The sequence below is a fragment of the Globicephala melas genome, chromosome 12 (assembly GCF_963455315.2).
Source record: "Globicephala melas chromosome 12, mGloMel1.2, whole genome shotgun sequence".
NCBI lineage: Eukaryota > Metazoa > Chordata > Mammalia > Artiodactyla > Delphinidae > Globicephala > Globicephala melas.
Window position 1 is genome coordinate 15,668,970 of NC_083325.1, and position 24,302 is coordinate 15,693,271.

General features: G+C 39.3%; 1 protein-coding gene across 1 annotated transcript in view; it reads right to left on the minus strand.

Moving 5' to 3' along the window:
* Positions 1-24,302, minus strand: part of DNAH6 (dynein axonemal heavy chain 6) — a 291,757-nt gene that overhangs the window by 145,058 nt on the left and 122,397 nt on the right. Inside the window, 11 exon segments of the mRNA XM_030837528.2 lie at positions 5,029-5,136; positions 6,492-6,640; positions 8,634-8,801; positions 11,620-11,744; positions 11,747-11,756; positions 19,337-19,498; positions 19,784-19,939; positions 20,025-20,150; positions 21,516-21,629; positions 21,714-21,878; positions 23,769-23,988. Coding sequence (XP_030693388.2) covers positions 5,029-5,136; positions 6,492-6,640; positions 8,634-8,801; positions 11,620-11,744; positions 11,747-11,756; positions 19,337-19,498; positions 19,784-19,939; positions 20,025-20,150; positions 21,516-21,629; positions 21,714-21,878; positions 23,769-23,988 — 1,503 coding nt within the window.

Here is a 24,302-nt window from a genome sequence, read left to right on the forward strand (position 1 = left end):
ATAACTTTCCAAAATCTATGGGATACAACAAAAGTAGTTCTAAAGGGGAGGTTTATAGTGATACAGGCAAGAAAAATCTCAAATAAACAACCTAACCTACCATCTAAAGAAATCAGAAAAAGGAGAGGAAACGAAGCCCAAAGTCAGCAGAAGGAAGGAAGTAATAAATATCAGAGAGGAAATAAATATAATTGAAAAAGCAAACAAACAATAGAAAAGATCAATGAAACCAAGAGCTGTTTCTTTCAAAAGATAAACAAAATTGATAAATCTTTAGCCAGGTTCACTAAGGAAGAAGATAGAGGAACCAAATAAAAAAATAAGAAATGAAAGAGAGGAATATACAACTGATCTCACAGAGATACAAAAAATCATAAGAGAATGCTATTAACAATTACATGCCAATAAACTGGACAATGTAGAAGAAATGGATAAATTTCTAGAAACATATAATCTTCCAAGACAGAATCAGGATGAAATAGACAACATAAACAGACTGATCACTAGATGTGAAATTGAATATGTAATTAAAAAAAAACCTTGCTACAAGAAAACGTCCAGGACCAGATGGTTTCATGGGGGAATTCTATCAAACATACACAGAAGAGCTAATAGCTATCTTTCTCATACTATTCAAAAAAGTTGAAGAGGAGGGAACAGTCACAAATTCATTCTATGAGGCTACTATTACATGATACCAAAACTAGACAAAGACACTAAAAAAAAAAAAAAAGAAAATTACAAGCCAATACTTCTGATAATATACATGCAAAAATTCTCAACAATGATACATCATTTTTTTGTGTTGTTTTTTTGTTTTTTTTTAACATCTTTATTGGAGTATAATTGCCTTACAATGGTGTGTTAGTTTCTGCTTTATAACAATGATCAAGTTGGATTTATTCCAGGAAGGCAAGAATGGTTTGATATTTGCAATTCAATCAGTGTGATACACCATATTAACAAAAAAGAGGAAGAATAAAAATCACATGATCATCTCAACAGCCACAGGAAAAGCATTTGACAAAATTCAAAATTCATTCACGATAAAAACTCTCAAGAAACTGGATATAGAGGGAACATATCTCAATATACTAAAAGCCATTTATGACAAACCCACAGTTAACATCATACTCAATGGTGAAAAGCTGAAAACTTTTATTTCAAAATCACAACAAGATAAGTATGCCCACTCCTGCCATTTTTATTCAACATAGTATTGGAAGTCTTAGTCACAGCAATCAGATAAGAAATAGAAATAAAAGGAATCCAAATTAGAAAGAAGGAAGTAAAAATGTCACTTTCTGCAGATGACATCATATTATATATAGAAAATCCTAAAGACATAACCAAAAATCTACTAGAGCTCATCAGTGAATTTGGCAAAGGTGCAGGATACAAAATTAATATACAGAAACACGTTGCATTTCTATACACTAACAACAATCTATTGGAAAGAGAAATTAAGAAAACAATCCCATTTACAATCACATGAAAAAGAATAAAATATCTAGGAATAAACCTACCTAAGGAGGTAAAACACATGTACTCAGAAAACTATAAGAAACTGATGAAAGAAATTGAAGAGGACACACAGATGGAAAGATATATCATGCTCATGGATTAGGAGAATCAACATTGTTAAAATGACCATACTACCCCAAGGCAATCTATATATTCGATGCAATCTCTCTCAAAATACCAATGGCATTTTTTCACAGAAATAGAACAAATAGTTTTATGATTTGTATGGAAACACAAAAGAGCCCAAATAGCCAAAATAATCTTGAGAAAGAAGAAAAGACCTGTAGGTATCACACTCCCTGACTTTAGATTATATTAAAAAACTACAATAATCAAAACAGTATGGTACTGGCACAAAAACAAACTCATAGATCAATGAAACAGAATAGAGAGCTCAGAAATAAACCCACACACTTATGGTCAATTAATCTATGACAAAGGAGGCAAGAATATACAACGGCAAAAGACAGTCTCTTCAATAAGTGGTGCAGGGAAAATTGGACAGCTACATGTAAAACAATGAAATTAGAACATTTTCTCACACCATATAAAAAATGAACTTAAAATGGATTAAAGACATAAATGTAAGACTGGAAACCATTAAAATCCTAGAAGAAAACATAGGAGAATACTCTTTGACATAAATTGTAGCAACATTTTTTGGATTTGTCTCTAAGGCAAAGGAAACAAAACCAAAAATAAACAAGTGGGACCTACTTAAATTTAAAAGTTTTTGTACAGCAAAGGAAACCATCAACAAAATGAAAAGACAATGGGAGAATATTTGCAAATGATGAGGGGTTAATATCCAAAATATATAAATAGCTCATACAACACAATATCAAACAAACAAACAACCCGATTAAAAAATGGGCAGAAGACCTGAATAGACATTTTTCCAAAGAAGACATACAGATGGCCAACTGGCACATGAAAATATGCTCAATATCACTAATCATCAGAGAAATGCCAATCTAAACCACAATGAGATATCACTTCACACCTGTCAGAATGGCAATCAACAAAAAGACCACAAACAACAAATGTTGGTGAGGATGTGGAGAAAAGGAACACTTCTATGCTCTTGGTGGGAAACTGATGCAGCCAACTATGGAAAATAGTATGAAGGGTCCTCAGAAAACTAAAAATAGAACTACCATATTATCCAGCAATTCCACTCGTGGGTATAAGTCCAAAGAAAATGAAAACACTAATTTGAAAAGCTACTTGTACCTCAATATTCACAGCAGTATTATTTACAATAACCAAGGTATGGAAGCAACTTAAGTGTCCACCAACAGATGGATGGATAAAGAAGATTTGGTACGTATATACGTTGGAATATGACTCAGCCATAAAAAGAATAAAATTTTGCCATTTGCAACAACATGGATAGATCTGGAGGGTATTATGCTTCGTGAAATAAGTCATACAGAGAAAGATAAATACCTTATGTTATCACTTATATATGGAATCTAAAAAAATAAACTAGTGAATATAACAAAAGAAATAGACTCAAAGATATAGAGAACAAATGAGTGGTTATCAGTGGTGAGAGGGAAGGGGGAGAGGCAAGATAGGGGTAGGGGATGAATAAGTACAAACTACTATGTATAAAATAAATAAGCTACAAGGATATATTGTTCGGCACAAGGAATATAGCCGATATTTTATAATAAATTTAAATGGAGTATAATCTATAAAAATATTGAATCACTATGCTGTACACCTGAAACTAATACAATATTGTAAATCAACTATACGTCGATAAAAAAAGAGCAAGGAAAAAAGGTACTACATGAAAATATAAGAGATGAACTTTACAACACTGTGTTAAGAAAGTCTACCTCAAAAAGATAAAAATTCTATAACTTAAAAAAGTTGATAAAGTGAAAAAATAAAAACAAGCAAAAATCAAACTTCTGTGAGGCAAAAGCCTTTAAACATAAAGAGTGAGTGATATACTTAGAGAATATTTCCAATTTTTATACCAGATAAAGTTTATGATTTCCCACAAACTGCTAAGTAAAAGAGCACAATAGAATAATGCTCTAAGAATAATAAATATAAATGAGTAATGAACATAAGAAATGATGCTCAGTGGTACTAATAATTAAAGTAATATACATAAAATAGGCTACTATTTTGGTATCTCTCCCTCCAAAACATATAAAGGGATATGGGCATTTTCATAAAACTGTTTATATAAATGTAAAATGTCTTTGGAGGACATATTGATAGGATCTATGTAAATCCGTAATGTCCATACCCCATGATCTAGGAAATGTACTTCTTAGGATCTCACTCATAGCAATATCATAATTGTGCAAACATAACTGTATAGAAATTTTCATCATGTTCTGCCAAAAGTGAGTAGACACATGTTCTGGGTAACAGGGGATCTGATAGTGGATAAAGGCAAAGAGAATCCCCAGCAAGGTCATAAATGGGCATCCCAGGATGACAGACATGCACCAGGGGTAATGGGCAACCAGTGTAGATCAGAGAGGAGGATGAGGGCTCCAAGGAGACAAATTCAAGAGAATATTTTGTACGATTGAAGGTCGTTTTTGATTTTGTTTTTAGGAGATTTATATTCTGGCAGAATTTGAAATGAATTAGTGATAGATTTATAGAAAAGTAAGTAAAAGGAATAAAAAACAAAAATTAAGATAATATATGAAGGGAAGATGAAAAGCTAGATAATTTAATAACAAGGGAAAGATAGTGCAGCTTTAGGTAACATTTATATTTCTATAATAAATTATGGAAATCCTGAATATTTAGCTCCAGTTATATTGTAACATGACTACACAGAGAGGATGGGTGGAGGGGAAGAGGTGCGTGTGCATACCCTCATCTCTCTGTTAGTAACTTAATAGATAACATCTAAAATGGAAAAGTCATGAGATGGCATAAACGTGGTACTAAAAAATATGGAGGTTGTTGTAGAGCAGAAACTAGCACACCGTTGTAAAGCAATTATACTCCAATAAAGATGTTAAAAAAATATGGAGGGAAATAGGAAAGAACGAATGAATGAATTGAAAAATGATTGCCTTCGGGAAGTGGGACTTGGTGAAGGGCAGGGAACTGTTGTTTTTCATGAGAGTAACTTATAATAGCATTTTATTTTTAAAACCACATACTTATATGACTTGGATAAACATAAAACTAAATAATAAAAGTAGAAATAGATAAAAGCAATCACATTTATGTGGGGGCCCAAATCTGCTTCTTTTGAGTCAGGAATTTCTCTTAGGTCAGGAGTTTGTAACCCAATGCTAATTTGCATAGCATGCAGCTTGGTGATAAATATTTTGAAAAAAATAAATGATTGGATTAAGGCTAAAACTTTAGTATCTTTTAAACTAGTATTTTAAAAATTGCAATAGGTGTCTCTAGAAAAGATGATACCTTGTTAGAGGCAGACATATCTGAAGATAAACTATGCTTTACCTCTACACAGTAGCTATGCTTTATCTGTCGCACCTAGAAATTTACCTGAATAGAACAGCATCATCTGTTAGGAATTTTGGTAAGTTAGAGTCTCGTAAAGCTCTTATCAATACCACATCTTCACTTAGGTCTGGGTTCTCTCTTTTTAAAGACCTAAATTTAAAGGAATAATTCAGATGACATTGCAAGAACATAATATGGAATGTGATTTTCCAAACCTGTGGGTCGGGGATTCTGCTTGCACAAAGCTGTGGAGGGCACGCCACTGCAGATTCCTGCTAGAAGGAGGGTACCATTTTCCCTTGCATGCCCAGTGTCCATCTCCAAGAGAGCACACGGACAAGTCAGGCACAGGCTACATAGCCTTGAGGAGAATGACAAGGACATTTTCTCAAGCTCCCCCCATCAATCCAGACTTTATCCAACCTGTATTTACAGTTCCCTGAATACATCATGATGATTCATATCCCTGTGACTCCCTTTTCTCTTATCCCAGAATGCTCTGCTTTGGTCTTTCGCTGGCTCTTATTTTTCTTTCAAAATCCAGCTCAGACATTCCCTCCTCTAGAAAGTCCCTCCATCCCCTGCCAACGAACCCAGGGCACAGTCCCATTGTTGCCCTCACACATTATATTCTAGATGACTGCTCCTTTGTCTGTCTTGCCCGTGGGCTGTAGTTCTGTTCTCTGAATACAAGTGTCTCAACTCCTTAGTATCCCTCTTCCTTTAATGGCAATCCTATAAAGAGGAGAAATACTGTATCTAGGAGGTTGAAAGAAGGAACAGAGGGTAGAAAGCCAGGGAGGTTTGTGCAGAAGCCTGGGGTACAGGAGCCAGGCAGAAGGGGTCCTGTGTGGGCGGAGCTTGAGCCAGCGAGTCACGGCCTGAGAAGATAGATTCCCTCAGAGACTCTGGACAAGCTGGGGATGCCACAGGTGGGCATGTCAAGAGGTTATAAAGAGAGAAACTGGGTCCTGAGAAGAGAAAAGACTCTTGCTCTACTAGGAACTAGAAAGAAGCTCAGCCTTGGACCAAACTGTAAAGAGAGAGGGGGCGTCTAGGATAAAAGCTTGGACTGCGGATGCAATGATGAAACTGAAGTATGCTTTGTCAGGTGACGTGTATGACTTGATTAGTGTATCTGCATAACAAACTGTATGTCTTTTAACTCTCATCATCCTACCTCATGGTGGTAAAGCCTTTTGTACACTGAAACCCATTGTATGTGACAAGTTCAGGGGAAACAAAAGTTACCCAAAGCCTAGTGGAGACTCAGGTTTGGTCTGGGGGCAGCTATGTTGGTTCTCACAGTGAAGAACCTTGGGATGAAGAGAGATGCCCCATTTCACTGTAGCAGGGGGCTGTCAAGGTAAGCATGATGACAACAGCAGCAGCTCACATTTATTAATCACTTGCTAAGTTGCTTTAAGAGCCATCTGTGAATTACTCACGAAATGCAAGTGATGACATGGTTGGAAACTTGACTCTTGCCCACTTTGGTTTCTTACCCAGCCATGACCAGTACAGACTTCACGGCTCTCATGCCAAAGTCATAGTGATCCTGCTGAGAGAGCTGTTCACTGCAAAGCTTATACATCTGAGTCATTTTTCTTGCTAATATTTTACTGGATTCAAATCCTTCAGAATATAGAATTACCTAGAATGGGAAAATATAATGCAGTGTCTATTATGTTATATTGATAAAAACATATTAGCATAATACCAATGTATTCAAAATCTACTTTAGGTATTAATATTGCATCTCTCCAAGTTGTTATACCCTTTAACAAGGAAATGTAAAGATTGAAGGGAAAAAGGTTTTGTGCCACAAGGTGGAAGGTGGGATATTATACGGGGATGTCTGAGCACTGATTCTGCTTTCTTTCGACAGATGAAGATGTGGTCTTGGTGACATTTGGTTGGAGGAGCAGCAGAGCCCACTGTGAAAATGTTCACATCGTGGAGGCTGGATGGTGCTGTGAGGCCTGAGTATAAAAGCAAGACTTGAGCTTCCCTGATCTGACAGTGTCAGTGATGCACTCCCTTTAGGCTCCCTGGGAGTCAAGGGAAGCTACACAAAGATTTGCAGCCTCTCCCCTGCCCTAGGAAGTCACCTTGCCTCTGACAAGTTTCTGCACCCTTGGTTAAATAAATCAGTGATGATACGTGGAGGTGGGTATGGACACCTCCTTCAATCCATAATCTACTCAAATCACTACAGTTGGCCTTGGAATTGTGATTTGAGATAATGCAGAGATTTCATACTGGTGTCTGTTTTTTTTTTCATTCCTCTATCACTACCTATTAGCACAGTACTCTGTGCACTGCAGGTGATTAAAAATATTTACTGATGACAGACCCTGATTCATTTAATCTGTAACAACAATAGGAATAGCACTCAGAAGACTGGATTTTTAAATTTCTCCAATTAATTACTGAGTAATATAATAATAGGACAAAACGTGAGATGTGAACACAATGTTGGACTGAGTTCCAAACCTGGTTTTCTTCCTACCAGCTTTGGACAATGAGCAAGTCATTTACTGTCCTGTCCAGAGAGGGGTCTGGAGTGAAGATGCCACCTGCTTTAACTGCCCACCACCCCATCTTACCCACAGAGGACACTGGGGGACTCATGAGATGCTGTAGGCATTATACTAATAAAAGTTGTACTTTTTCTAATGATAGGATTTGGCATGGTCTATTCTATTCTTAGGCAATTACTTTTAATTCATGCAGAGGAATATTTTAAATTAGCTGTTGTCAGGAATTTATTAGCCACAGGAGTAATATGTGCTTTCTGAGAAGCTCCGTTTGAAAAGGGGTAGCATCCCTTGCTGTGAAATACAGCACCGAGCATGAGGGGCCTTCCGAAGTCCTGTAAACATCCTATATATTGGTCTTGGTGATCACACAGGTGAATACATGTGTAAGGAATCACTCTGTTGTACCCTTATGATCTGTGCCCTTTACTATATATAAATTATGCCTCGGTAAAAAGTGCCAAGAAAAATACATATAAAATTTAATACACTGGGTGTTAACTAGTATGAAGAAACAAAAAAAAAAGTTTAAATAGAAAGATTCCTAGATAGATAGAGAAGGAACAAATACAATCATAAAGAATTAGCTTATTAATGTTGCTATTTTTTGACTAAGTTGATACAGACTAGAAACAAATCCCTGACCTCCATCATTAGTGATTAGTATTGCTTTTACTTAACATCCCTTGACTCTAATTAAAAAAAATAATGCAGCGAGAGAAGTGAGAATAATACAGTCTTTTTAGAATAATCTAGATGTTTTAATTCCTAGAGACAAACTGATGAACCCCAATGGACTGGCTAATTATACTTACTTATTCATTCCAGTTTTGGGGGCTTACTATATTCCAGATACCATCCTGGGCTTTAGGGATATAGCAGTTACACACATACACACAAACACACATGCACACACACACACACACACACACATACACACAGAACAAAACATTCTATGTGGTAACGATATCTACACACTTAAGAGGAAACAATACTGTATAACCTTGGCTAGACTGCATTCATAAGGGAAACTTTCTACCACAATAATCAAATACTAAATAAAAGAAACAAGCTTAAGTTTTTGCTGCTTTATAATGTGAAGCTCACCTCTGCAATCAATGCGTAATTTGGAACCATCATCGCAAAGGGCCTAAACAGGGCTTTCAAATTATCTGGCAACTCAGTTCTGCCTGCATATCCAGGATTCATTGTGATGAAGGCTGCACAAGTCATAACCAACTTGATTTCCCGCCCCTCAAATATGAATCTAGAGAGCTGTTGAAGGGAAAGAGAAAATATAAGCTAACACGTCCCCCGACATCTGTAAATTCTTTCCCATAATTACTACTCGAGTACAAAACTTGTGTAACATGCATTCAAGCAAAGACTACTGACTCTTGCTGTTGGGAATGTTTCCCTCCTGATTCTGTCCTACCCACTCCCAGTCTCTTCCGGGCTACGTGCTTCCTGCTCTCTGCCTTTCTGCCCCTGCCTTGCCCCAGGTGTCTCCGCCTTCCTGGCCCAGACCTGTAATCTTCTGGGCCTCAACATCTTTCGCTGAGACTCCTCAATTCAACTTAGATTTAATGGCCACTAAACCTTCTCCGCCACTACTTTCTGGAGTCCCTAAGAAATTCGAATCTGATCTTAGTCCTTGAGTGGTTGAGGCCCCACTGTTAGAGTCATTGGAATTACCCCTTCACTTTCATTCAACAGCAAACATCCATTGAGCATCTGTGCCAGGCAGGCAATGGGTTAGGAATGGGCATGCAGAGCCCTTGAGAAACTCCTGGGCTTGTTGTGTAGGGTTAGACCTAGGACCATGACCATGCAGTGCAATCAATGCTACAGTGGAGGTGTGTGCAGAGCCTGCAGGGAGCAAAGCTCATATGAGGAGCAGGGAAGCCCGTGTGAGACCCGGAGAATGAAGAGGGCATTTCCCATAGATGAACAGGGCAGCCATTCCAGTCAAAGGGAGCAAGAACAAGAAACAGCATTGCATGTTCAGGGAATGGCCAGCTATTCACTTTGCTAAAGGGAAAAGTTCTAGGAGGAAAGTGTAAGTAGGCTATGCCCTGAGCATCATAAACCTTGCATGCTCGGCTAAAAAATTTAGATTTTGTTCCATGGATGGGCGGAAACAGAGAGTTTTGAGCAGAGTGATAGGACCAAAGATGGCATTGGACAGGTTAGACAAACTACAGACAGGGGGACCAGTAGGGAGTGTTATTGGGGAGATGAGGAGAGCCAGAATTAGGGAGTTCTTATTGGAGATGAGAGAGATCTAGGAGATACAATTGAATGGACTTGGCGATGGCTTAGATTCTGGGGTTGATGGCAATGGGAAAAATTCAAGACGAATTCCAGGATTCTAGGTGGGTGACTGGATGAAGGCACTATATTCAGTCACAAAGAATACAGGGGAAGACCATGACAGAGCTGGGGTGATGTGTCATAGCCTGGAGGAGAAAGTGCTGGACCCCATAACTGGAGACCCCAGTCCTGCTGCTGTTTAATGGCTTTTGTGTTATTCAAACCTGTAAATTGCTGTGCTTTAGTTTCTTCACGTATTCTAGGGGGCGTATTCTACTCCAACTATCTCCTCTGACCACTGGCAAAGTCAAGGGTGAGATTTGGTTAGTCTCAGATGTCCTCCTACCTTCCTTTCACCTCACATGGTTGCCCTCCAGTTGGCAATGCTTCAAGGCTGCCTGCGTTCTCTCTGGTTCCTTCTCCCTTGCTCCTGAGGCTTTGCTAAGCATGCTAAGCGCTCAGGGTGGTGATAATGACTGACATTATGTTATATCTGGTGGTCCCTGATTTTAATGCGGGCCTCCCAGAGGGTGTGTAGTTGGAGGAGCGTGGACCTCACGGTCACACAGATTTAGATGTGTGTCTTGGTTCTATGTTGTTCCCAGAAATGTTTTAATGTCTCTGAATCTTTTTGACCTGTAGCTTGGGAAAACGCCATCTACTTCACACTGGTTTGGTGTGAAGATGAAATAAGTGTAAAGTACAATGACGTGTACAATTTAGTAGCTGGTAAAAGTCCAATTTCTGTTTTCTTTTTACTTGTTCTATAATATGATTTTTTGCAGAGGCAATAAAATATTTAACAGCTCTTTAGCAGGGCACTTTCTGATGAGAATGGCTCTTGTCCCTAGAGCGGGAGCTGGGTCCAGAGGCCCCTTTGGTAGGTCAGGATGAACCCTTCTGGCTGGATCCTGAGGAGGTCTGAGACTTTTCAGGTAGGGGCCAAGGTAATGGTGGGGACCTTCCAGGGGCTCAAGGCAGTGACTATTTAAATATTAAACAATTGGCAAGGCTGTTCTGGTTTGTACTGGCTGAACATCAATCTGCCCTTTGGTGATTTCATGACATAATCTCACAAGGTCAACACAGAGTGGTAGGGGACTTGGTCCCATCCTTCACTGCCATCACCTTCCCAGTACAACACCCTTCTCCAGGAACATGCTCATATGGGCTAAATCAGATTTTAAATAGTGAGGCCCTTTTAATATCTTCATCTGGTCCTACACTCCTTGGCATTTCTAGTCCAGTGAGTTCTGGAGAGTCAAGGTCCCCCTGGGTTTTCCAGGACTCCTCTCTCATTTTTCTACCAGCAATAGACTGAGACTAGGGGTCATGAGGAAGGCAGTAGAGCCTAGATAAGGCAGCATTAGAGAAACCTAGCAGAGAAGTATATGTCAAAGGCAAGAATAAGAAAGGTGAGGAGGAAAAGGAGGTGGAGGAGAAAGGGACAGGAGTACAAGAGTGTGTGTGTGTGCGCGCATGTCCACGTGTGTTGAGGGTGGGAAGAACAAGGTTCCATGAGGGCAGGGACTGAGTCTCACCAGCTCTGTATCCTCAGGTCCCAGCACAATGTCTGCCATTCAGCTGTTTCTCTGTGTTGCCTGGGATGAGCAATTAATTCATCCAACTAAGTCCCGTTGCTGTAATACTCACCAATGACACTGGAAACTTGGAATACAGAGGCTAAAGTTAGCACTGTCCTTCCTAAGATGCAACATGCTGTAAATTCATTATGAAGTTAAGAAACGCGATCTCCACAGACAACTGACCAGCGCCTTACCTTTGCAGCTTTGGCATTCCTGATGGTAATGAGCTGCTGTGCGATGACTGACAAAACTTCTATGTCAATTCGGTTAAATTCATCAAAGCAGCACCAGGCCCCTGACTGTGCCAGACCACTGAAAAGCGCCCCATCATCTGAAATCAAATACATTCAACTATATATTGTAGTTGAACTCTTTCAAAAGTTAAATTTTGAGCTGAAATAGTGAAAAGGAAAATAGGTGGTATCTGGAAATCAGCAATGGTTTTATGTGAATCCTGGTCTTATGTCAGAAGTTAACACCTTTCTCTAAGAGGAATTATCTTTTTGTCTTCTCTATAAATGATTTGAAGCTAATTTTTATTTTTAAATAAAATGACAATCTGACCAATTTTCCTACTTTTTCATAACCTCTGTTCACCTATGTAAATACTTCACAGGTTCCCAAAGAAACTAACACCTAGAATAGACACACTTAATGACTTAAGAAAACCTTGAAAAACTTTACTGGTAGAAGCTTTCATCATCTTTACCAGGTACTACACATGGCAGACAACAAACAGGGACCACTGAGCAGAAGCACAGCTGCACAGGGTAATGTAATGGTTGTTAATTTCTTCTACAGCAGAATCTTAATGGTGGAGGAGAATGAATATGTACTTGTGGCTATCTACACAGGAAAGTTCCTTTAGAGACTTGAATTTTGGGTTAAGCATTTTTACAAATATTGCATTATACCATCTCTATCTCTTTAAAAATAGAGCTAATTTTTTTTGTTTGTTTGTTTCAAGATGGTCAACTGAGCATATACTGCTACCATCCCTTCCTCCTAAATGCCCATGAATGACAGAAAGGTAGAACTCTCTCCATTTCTGTACCTACACTTATACCTGTACCTGCTTGATAAAAGTATAATGGGAAGGGAAACCAGCAGCAGGAAGAAAGTTTTGAAAAAAAAATCTTGGAAGATGGAAAATACATAGATACAGATTACTCAACTGAGAAGGGCAGAATGCAGGCCCAAGACAGAGGGAAGGAAGAACTGCCCTTCAGGGGGGTCTCCAAGAAACTCCGAACCCAACAGCAATACATGCAAGAAAAGCAGATACAGGTCCCAGGGTGATCCTTGGGAATTAGCCAAAGATGAGTATTTGGAAAGATCAGGTTTGTTGGTCCTTCCCTTCTCTGTCCTTCCCTCTCCTTATTCCAAGTAGAGTAAACAGGGCTCTTAAGGCTGGCAGTGCTGACACTCTCCCTCCAGCCCAAAACCTAAGGACTGCCTTGTAGAGAAAGGGGGAGGTCTGTCTTTGGGAGATATAAGGAGATATTGGAAGAAGACATTAGGCTTGGGAGATAAGGAAAGCAGAGATAAAAAAAGACAGATGATTTCAGACCTCCACTTTACTCAACTGAGAGTCAAAAGGATAGACAGCTCCATCCAAGAGTGAAACCCACTTAACTTCACTACTAGAAGAAAAGTCCTTATTATTTTGGCATTTATAAAATGCTTCTGGCTTCCTGGCTGCCCATGCCCACACACTGTATGGGGAAGCCTGCTAACCAAACATACTACACTCCCACAGAGATCAGGGGAGCTTTTTCTTTTAAGGCAGGGGCCTTTTGAGGAAACAATTTGTTCTCACTAATCAACTCAGTGCTCACTTAAGAACTAAGTAGTAGAAGTCAACACATATTTGAGAAACATCACCAACAAGGAAGAGAGGAGAAGAATAAACTAAATGAGCAACCCTGAAGAAAATGGAGGTAATTTGGAGAACAAAAGAAAAGATTTAAAAATTCAAATGGAACCCTCAGAGAGATTTTAGAGGAAATTGCATTCCTATCATAAAACAAGATGCTCTAAGAAAGAATTAGTGAGAGATAAGAAATAATACCTGGAAATTAATCATATTATAGTCAAGATTACAAAAATGAAATAGATGGACTAAACAACAGAATGGATAAGACTAAAGACGAAGCTGGTCTTATGGATGACAAAGCTGAGGAACTCCTTCATGTTGTAGAGCAATGGTTTCATTCCCTGGGTAGTGGGGGGTACAGGAAGACTTCTCAAGGGATATTAATGGGACAGAAGTTTTAAAAGAAGAAAATTCCAGGTCAAATGGGACTATATCAAACTGAAAAGCTTCTGTACATCAAAGGAAGCCATCAAAAAACTGAAAAGGCAACCTAAGGAATAGAAGAACATATTTGCAAATCATATATCTGATAAGGGGTTAATATCTAAAATATATAAAGACATCATACAACTCAATAGAAAAACAAACAAACAAACCAATTTCAAAATGGGCAAAGACACTTTTCTGAAGAAGACACATAAATAAATTGTCAACAGGTATCCCGAAAGATACCCAACGTCACTAATCATCAGAGAAATACAAATCAAGACCACAGTGAGACGTCACCTTACACCTGTTAGAATGTCCATTATCAAGAAGACAAGAAATGACAGGTGCGGTGAGGATGTGAAGAAAAGGGAACCCCTGTGCACTGTTGGTGGGAATGTAAATTGGTGCAGCCACTATGGAAAACATTATGAAGGTTCTTCAGAAAATTAAAAACACAAGTGCCATATTATTCAGCAATTCTACTTCTGGGTATTTATCCAAAGAAAATGAAAATCACTAACTCAAAAATATATCTGCACCCCCATGTTCACTGAAGCATTATTTACCATAACCAAGACATGGAAACAAGCTAAGTTTCCAACAATGGATGAATGGATAAAGAAAATTGGCTGTGACATATACATCACATTTGTGACAATATGTAATGGATGGACCTCGAGGGCATTATGCTAGGTGAAATAAGTCAGACAAATACTGTATGATATCACTACTATGTGGAATCTAAAAAAAACATGAACTCAAAGACATAGAAAATTGGTGGTGATGGATGTTAACTAAACTTACTGTAATCATTTTGGAATATATACATATAACAAATCATTATGTTGTACACGTAAAACTAATATAATATGTCAATTACACCTCAATTTAAAAAATTCCAGATCTTTATCTTCAATATGGGTTCTTTGCTAAAATTTATCTCCCTATAGCATGCCTGCAGTCAATGCCCATAGCTTTAATTCAAAAAGAGTCATGTACCAAAATGTTCATTGCAGCTCTATTTACAATAGCCAGGACATGGAAGCAACCTAAATGTCCATCAACAGATGAATGGATAAAGAAGATGTGGCACATATATACAATGGAATATTACTCAGTCATAAAAGGAAATGAAATTGAGTTATTTGTGGTGAGGTGGATGGACCTAGAGTCTGTCATACAGAGAGAAGTAAGTCAGAAGGAGAAAAACAAATACCGTATGCTAACACATATATATGGAATCTAAGAAAAAAAAAAAGGTCATGAAGAACCTAGGGGTAAGACAGGAATAAAGACACAGACCTACTAGAGCATGGACTTGAGGATATGGGGAGGGGGAGGGGTAGGCTGTGACGAGGTGAGAGAGTGGCGTGGACATATATACACTACCAAGAGTAAAGTGGATAGCTAGTGGGAAGCAGCCGCGTAGCACAGGGAGATCAGCTAGGTGGTTTGTGACCACCTAGAGGGGTGGGATAGGGAGGGTGGGAGGGAGGGAGATGCAGGAGGGAAGAGATATGGGAACATGTGTATATGTATAACTGATTCACGTTGTTATAAAGCAGAAACTAACACACCATTGTAAAGCAATTATACTCCAATAAAGATGTTTAAAAAAAAAGATCACTGGAACTCATCCATGGTAAAAAAAAATTGGGTTTATTGCTTATTGCAAAAGGGAGACCACAGACCATGGGAAACCATGAGATGTCTCAGTAAAAGAACATTAAAAGGACTTCTTATAGGAAAGTTTGAGGAAGGTTCAATGAAGCAGGGTATTGCTCTATGTATTAGTTTTGAAGGGCGATTGTAACAAATGACTGTAAACTGGGTGGCTTAAAACAACAGAAATTATTTCTTGCATAGTTCTGGAGTCTATAAGTCTAAAATCAAGGTGTTGGCCAAGCCATACTCACTTTGAAAGTCCTAGGGGAGTATTCTTCCTCGTCTCTTCATAGCTTTTCATGTTTGCAGCCAATGATGAGTGTTCCTTGGCTCACCTTCTGTGTATATTCACATGGCCTTCTCCTCTCTGTGTGTCTATAACCGAATTTTCCTCTTCTTACAAATCCACTAATTATTGGATTAGGGATCATCCAGGTCCAGTAAGACCTCAGCTTAGCTTGGTTATATCTGCAGAGACCCTACTTCCAAATCAGGTCAGATTTACAGGTTGTCAGTCATTAAGACTTGAACATGTCTTTTTAGGGGACACCACGTCACTCTAAATTTTTGTTGGCAGAAAGCTGAGGTGATTCTCTGATGGGTATCATAATAACATCTATCTAGGAGTCTATAGGGCAGTGTGGCTCAAGGTGTCAGTAAAGATGTAGCAGTTACTCCAGTTAGTGGAGAGAGGAGGATATTCGGTCATTTTTGTGGTTTGGACAGAGTTCTTGTTTGTGTCTGTTCTCAGATTTGATTATGGTGTGGTTTTTGTCTCACGGCATCATGGGCACAAAGTGACCAAGTCTGATGTTGGTGGTCTGTGAAGCTGTTTGAGTTCAACTGGAGAAGCACAGAGTCTGTTTGAACCAGGCCAGCTCTTAGCTGATAGCGGTCAGGGGCTAATTTCTCCCCCGCACCTCTTTTTGAAAGACACTAATTGTGTAGCAATTGATTGACCATTAAAAAAGAATTTTTGGAGGTATTTCTGCCATTTTAATTTTGATGCTTTATACTTTAAAAGAACTTTTTGTATCAGAGTATTTCAAACATACACAAGAGGTAAAAGAAGGTGCTCAGTTTAACAATCATCAACATTTTGCTCTTTTTAAAATACTTCCAACACTTTATGCTGTTGTTGGAGTATTTTAAAACAAGCCCCAGACATCATTAGTATTTCATCACAGATTCTGTAATGTGTAAGAACCTAAAAACAGAACAAAACAAAAAAACCCAAACCAATACCATTAACACATTCAAACAAAAATCAAGTAATTGGTTTTACCAAAACCCAAGCAATTCCTTGATGTCATCTAACAACAGTTCATGTTCAATTTTCCACAATGGTCCTAAAATGATCCTTTTACAGTAGGATAAGGATGCAAACAAGGTCCAAACACTGCTTAATGTGTCTTTTTTTTTATCATCTTTATTGGAGTATAATTGCTTTACAATGTTGTGTTAGTTTCTGCTGTGTAACAAAGTGAATCAGCCATACATATACATATATCCACATATCTCCTCCCTCTTGCGTCTCCCTCACACCCTCCCTAGCCCACCCTTCTAGGTGGTCGCAAAGCACTGAGCTGTTCTCCCTGGGCTATGCCGCTGCTTCCCACTAGCTATCTATTTTACGGTTAATGTGTCTTTTAATCTCTTTAAATTTATAACAGTTCTCTGCATCCTCCCCCTTTTATGCAATTTATTTTTTAAAGGTCTATAGGTTATTTTCCCTTTGGAATTTCTTGCATTCCATATTTGGCTGATTGAATTCTTGTGGTTAACATGTTTCTCTACCTTATATACTTCTTGAAAACTGTATTTAAATCTAGACACTTAATTAAATTCATTAGTTTGAGGTTTAAAAATTTCTGAACAGGAATAATTCAGATTGTGTACCAAAGAAGAAGATACATGTTTCCTGGTTGTCTCAAATTCAGTGATTTTTTTATTTTAAGAGTTTTTTTTTGTTTGTTTTTTTTTTTTTTTATTTTTTTATGTGGTACGCGGGCCTCTCACTGTTGTGGCCTCTCCCGTTGCAGAGCACAGGCTCCTGACGCGCAGGCTCAGCGGCCATGGCTCACGGGCCCAGCCGCTCCGCGGCATGTGGGATCTTCCCGGACCGGGGCACGAACCCGTTTCCCCTGCATCAGCAGGCGGACTGTCAACCACTGCGCCACCAGGGAAGCCCCTTCAGTGATGTTTTGATTGACCAATGGATAATTAGCCTGATCCATCCATTACAAACCTTCCAATTAATCTTTTAATGTGGTTTTAGCAAAGTTGATCATTACCAGATCTATTAATTTTTTAGAGTTTGCAAAATAGTAATTTCTAATGTTATCCCTCTGCATGTATTAGCTGTGATTCTTCTATAAAGAATTATCCTCATCAACGTTTTTTATTGAGGTACTGTTGATTTACAATATTACATTACTTTTAGGTATACAGAATAGTGATTCAATATTTTTATAGATTATACTATTTATAGTTGTTTGGGAAAATAGCTATTTTTCTTAAAAAGTGTGTTTATGCTAACATGTAATGAATTTATTATGGTTATTTTAAAACAAATAAATATTTTTATTTTACTTTATTTAAAAGAAAGGCTATTTATTTAAATTTTATTTATTTATTTATTTTTGACTGCGTTGGGTCTTCGCTGCTGTGTGCAGGGTTTCTCTAGTTGTGGCAAGCAGGGGCTCCTCTTCGTTGCAGTGCGTGGGCTTCTCATTGTGGTGGCTTCTCTTGTTGCAGAGCACAGGGTCCAGGCGCACGGGCTTCAGCAGTTGTGGAGTGCGGGCTCAGCAGTAGTGGCTTGCGGGCTCTAGAGTGCAGGCTCAGTAGTTGTGGCGCACAGGCTTAGCGGCATGTGGGATCTTCCTAGACCAGGGCTCTAACCTGTGTCCCCTGCACTGGCAGGCGGATTCTTAACCACTGCGCCACCAGGGAAGTCCCCCCCCCAAATATTTTAAATGCAATTTTAATTTCTAACATGGTGTATATCAATAGATGTAATCCATACATATAAACAAAAACTTTCTGGAAGTCTCAATAATTTTTTTTTAAGATTTTTTTTTTGATGTGGGCCATTTTTTAAAGTCTTTATTGAATTTGTTACAATATTGCTTCTGTTTTATGTTTTGGCCATGAGGCATGTGGGATCTTAGCTCCCTGACCAGGGATCAAACCTGCACCCCCTGCATTGGAAGGTGAAGTCTTAAGCACTGGACTGCCAGGGAAGTCCCAGGTCTCAAAAATTTTTTTTTTTTTTTTGCGGTACGCGGGCCTCTCACTGTTGTGGCCTCTCCCGTTGTGGAGCACAGGCTCTGGACGCACAGGCTCAGTGGCCATAGCTCATGGGCCTAGCTGCCCTGCGGCACGTGGGATCTTCCCGGACCGGGGCACGAACCCGTGTCCCCTGCATCGGCAGGCAGACTCTCAACCACTGTGCCACCAGGGAAGCCCTCAATAATTTTTAAGAGTGAAAAATTCTGAGAACTACTCAATGAAAAATCTTACCGTGAATTCTCACCTCCTACATGTTTCATTTTCAATATGTAACTCTGAATACGTAACACCACACGTTTCAATACGTAACTCATCTCTTCCTGTAAGCTTATTCCTTGTTCCTAGATTTCCCTGCTATTCTGTCTTGTATCTCATCTCCCCTCTTTCTACCTACTGACATGAACAGGTCTTTAATCTCACCACCATTTGACCAATCCTCCCCTGGCCTTGATTCCTACCTGGCCCACTCAGATTGCCTTGTGTTGACTCTCCTCTCTTGCTCTATTTATTCTACTTTAATCATTCCTTGCCCCACTAGTTTTCCCTAGCTTGCCATCACCCCTTTCTCTCCTTCTTTTGTTATGTCATGTTGCAAATAGAGAAAGCCACATAAAACACTTAATGTTAGTGTTCAGATGCCAGGACCGTACCTTGTAGTCCAAACCATCAGAGCAGTTAAAGACCACACACTGGATGGCGAGAGCTTTTGCCAGGTCTTTGGTAGTCTCAGTTTTCCCCGTGCCAGCAGGACCAGCTGGTGCACCTCCCAGGTCGAGCTGCAAAGCCCCCATGAGGCAAAGGTAGCAGCGATCCTGAAGAAATTGATAAATTGTCATTATTGAAGGGAACTGACTCTGGCCACAAATTCATAAGTCCTTTCCTTTCTATAGCAGGAGGGTCATTATTTTTTTATGAAAGGTTCTATAGCAATTGAAATATACTAAAAAATCCAGGCACATGATCAAAAAGCAGAAATCTCTGCTTTACAAAGATGTATTCATGGCAAGTCCTTTCAAGGGTTAATGGTAGGAGGAAACTTTTCAGAACTATTTTGGTGGGGAAAAAGCAGTAATGAACCTAAATGATCAGTAACTTACCGTGAGAGGAGTAATAACTAATCTTGGGCATGCACCCAAATACTCATAGCCATAAGTATACTGAGAGAGCGCCATCCTTGCCACACAATTGTCCAGGTCTATATCCCAATAATAGCGCAGTTGTCTCTGCCAGTCAAAGGACTCAACTACCTCTACCTACATAAGTGATGACAATGATACACATATTAGATGCATTAATTTCAGAAAGAAATATATGATTTTATTTAAGTGAAAGAGTTACCTTGGCTCGAACAAGTTCAGTGACTATGTCTCTTGCATGTACATCAATAGTAATTAAGGCAGTTATGATGTTTCTGTGTAATTTAGGAAGAGTGCCTCGGACTATTGCAGCCAGGGCATTTAATCTCTAAAAATTAAAAAAAAAGTGATATATAATTTTCAAAAATCAGCTTACATGTATATCTTTTTACTATTAAATTTGGAATAGGCATTTTTTGAAACTATCTATAAAATTAGATACCTATAAAATTAGATAGTTTTGACAAATGTCTATTCCAAATTTAGTAAGAATCTGTAATTCTGTGACCCAAGACAACAGTTTAACTTATTTAATTCCTATAAGGCTTCTGTGAAGTACAATACCATCTTTACCCCAGTTTCACATTAGAGGAAACTGAGGGTCACAGAGGGTAAGGAAATTGACATAAAGTAGCAAAAAATTACACTTGAGTAGACATTTGCCTCAAGGAAAGCCCATGCTCTTAACCACCACGTGATGATGTCTCTAGAGAACACGGTTCTCCCTAAAAATCAAATGTGACTAAGGTAGTACTCTTCATTTTCAGGGATAGTTTTTTTTTTTTTTTTTTTGGTGGGGGAGGGGGGAATAGTCAGAAATCCCGAGCATTTAAACCAAGCCAACGATTGATTAAACGAAAGCATTTTTTGATAGACCGAGTTCCTGATTTTCACATAAATGGTTAAATCTTTTTCAGAGAAGGGCAGTGCCTCTGAAAGCCTTGAACTGCTGTGCTGATTTTTCACTCAGGCTGGCCCTGATCAGGGGCCACCTCTACAAAGAGGTCAATGGGACTTTCCTTAGCAAGTCTTTTCTCTGGGGCTTTTTGAGTTGAAATTCTATCGAGGACCTTCATGAGAGAGGTTTTTTCCTATTTCAAGAAAGTTGTTTCCTCCTTTTTTGTTTTAAGGGTGAGTCTTTAAAAATGCAACATTGCTTGGAAGTAGAATTGAATTTGGAGTTAAAGATGTGGCCTGGCTGTAAAGTTGCATTTCCCAACAATAGCTCAAAAATTTGTGTAGAATGGTATTTAATTCATTCAGTTATTTATTGCTTTACTGATAGTTGCCTGAGGCTTCTATAAAACAGTAGAAAAGCACATGTTGGGCCTAAGAATAGAAATGGCACAAATCCTGTGGTTTTCTGGGATTGAATCCACTTCTAGGAGAGATATCAGGACCCAGGATAACATTTCTTCTTAAAGGTGGCAAACCATTATAATCCTGACATTTTCCTCTTGAGTTACGCTTTCCTTCTATTTTTAATATTCATATACATACTACACAAACATCAGGGTAGTGTCGCTGAGAAAACTTGAACAGAAATAGTTTTAGTGAGAAGCCCAAAGTTTTGGATGTCATGTCAGGGGCTTACAATTTCTGAAGTAGTGAATTTGCATTAACCACGCCAATAAAAGCCACTAGGACCATCTGGCACAGCGCTATGCTCGATGTCACCCTGCCGTAATCTCACCTCAAAGTTTACTTTTTCAAAAGCTTCCAGGGCCTCTAAATGATCACCGTCTTCTCTTTCCAAACACTCCGTCAAATCGCGGCACCACATGATTTGAGAAATGGTCAGGATCACCTGCATGGAAACACCTTTCTTCAGTGTGTGATGCATCTTACCCAAACAGGATCCAGAGGCGGAGATTTAAGGAGTGTAAGTTACTTGAGAAGGGTGGCCGGCGATCACCCATACTGTCCTCGGTTTCCCCAGATAGTCAGCGATGGCAGCTTTGCACAGGCGACGCAGAGATGTGAACATGGCTTCTTCCACTTTGCCCAGCCACTCCTCCACGTTGCCTCGGGCCTTGAGGCCTTTCCCCAGGCTCACCTGGAAGATAATCAGGCTGTGGTAACACGTAGGCTGTACACTCTGTGTGCTTCGTAACGGAACCCTTAGCTAGGTAAACACGGAAGCCTGAACGTGAACACTGGTACTTCTACTGATACCCACTCTACACCTCTCTTGACACCGCCCCCCTCCCCCGCCCCCACTTGGTGCTTTATTTCACTGCTTCCCTTTGGAGCCAACTCCCGGAAAGAGGAGTTTATGTGCACTAAATGAATTCCTCCACTTTTTTCCCTTACTTCCTGCCATCTGATTTTTGGCTCCAACCACTCCTCTAAATCTGTTCAGGTCATTAAGGTGACCAGTGCTCTCCCAATCAACCAGTCCAATCGACGCTTTAAAGCCCTTTTCATATTTATTTCTTGGACTACCAATGACCTGACTGCCCTGGTTGTCTGGGCTTCTGCATCTGTTCTTCTTCTACACTCCCTTTAAATGTCATGTTTTCCCTGGATCCTAGCCTAGGCCTTCCCCTTTCTCTTTTGCACTAGTGATGAACAAATTCTTTTGCAAGAGGATCAATTTAGGACAAGTAAAAAAATTTTCTTTATTGAGGTATAGTTGATTTACAATATTATATTAGTTTCACATGTACAACATAATGATTCAGTATTTTTATAGATTATACTCCATTTAAAGTTGTTACAAAATAATGGCTGTTTTTCCCTGTGCTGTACAATATATCCTTGCTGCTTATTTATTTTGTACATAGTAGTTTGTAACTCTTAATCCCCTACCCCTATCTTGCCCCTCCCCCCTCCCCTCTCCCCACTGGTAACCACTAGTTTGTTCTTTATACCTGTGAATCTGTTTCTGGTTTGTTATATTCACTAGTTTGTATTACTTTTTAGATTCCATATATAAGTGAAAACATGCAGTATTTGTCTTTCTCTGTCTGATTTATTTCACTTAGCATAAAACCCTCCAGGTCCACCTATGTTGTGGCAAATGGCAAAATTTTATTCTTTTTTACGGCAGAGTAATATTCCATTGTATACATATACCATGTCCTCTTTATCCATCCATCTGTTGGTGGACACTTAGGTTGCTCCCATGTCTTGGCTATTGTGAATAATGCTGCTATGAGCATTGGGTGCATGTGTAGGACAAGAAAAATGTCTATGGGCTCCTTCCAATCCCATAGATACACTACTGTGCTCTACCTGGACTGAAAGCCTTGGCATTTCCCTGCACAATTTCTCTGTATGGAATGCTGTCCCTCCCATGTCTCCTCTCCACCTTCCTTGGCTGCCTGTGTGTATGTATGTGTGATTCTCCTCTGTCTGGTCACCTGATTCCCCACAGTCTACTAATGCATTCACTTGCTTGGTGTTTACAGGCACTGTGCCGGGCCCTGGAGAGGCTGCTGCCAAACAATGACAACTAATACTTCATAGCACCTGCTCAGTACTGTTCTAAGTAATTTACATACACACTTGAAAATCCCCAGCAACTCATTAATCAGGCAGTATTACTAATCCTTGTTTTACAGATGAGGTTCAAGATTGGGAGTGGAATCCATGTGTCCGGGCAGTGGAACTAGCTCTTAACCACCCGGCTCTTGTTCCCCTTATGGAGAGTTAAGAACTGGCTCCAGTACTTTCTACCCTGTTCCCAAGAACAGAGCACAGCCTCTGTTACTGCATTTTCTGTGGGGCTTTTCAATTGTTCGACTATGTCTCTGCTAGACTTTGAGTTCTTCGAGGGCAAGAATTTTATTGTTGATTATCTTTGAAATTGCTGAGCCAGCAGAAGACCAGATCACAGCAGCACTTGATGAATGCTTAGCATGATGATGAATAAACCTCTACCCTCCACCCTAGAAGAGTAACAAAGTTGACGCATAAAGAATCATAAACAAAAAGCCCTTACCCTTTCTCCCTCTGGTGACAGCATCGCTAAAATATCATTAGTGTAAATCTTTTCTGGCTCTGCCTCCATGCCAGGAATTCTTCCCTCCGTTGGAGGCACGAGAGCGAATTCGAGCTTTGAAATGGAGTCGAAGCATTTCCTCAAGTGTGGCTGCACAGCTTGGGGATTTCGTGTCTGGGCCAAAATCTCCAGAAGCTCATCATTTGACAAGAAGTAAAATCTAGATGAAAGAATATACTTAAAATGTAACTTGAAACTGAAGCAAAGCCTTGTATGGACATGAAAGATAAATCCCTTAGGCACATATCGTCCCCATCCACTGACTTACTGGACCTCTATCCCATGGGTCCTGGGTCTGGGAGGCCATGTGTTTCTAAATATGATTTTTATAAAGATTAGGGTGGATGCATCTCAAACATCTGGAATGAGTGCCTGGTACATAAAAGGCAGATATTTTTCATAAAAATTGTAAAGATGCCAGCACTTGCTAAGATACTGATTTGGTTGTATGTCTGTTACTTGGCTTTGAGCTCC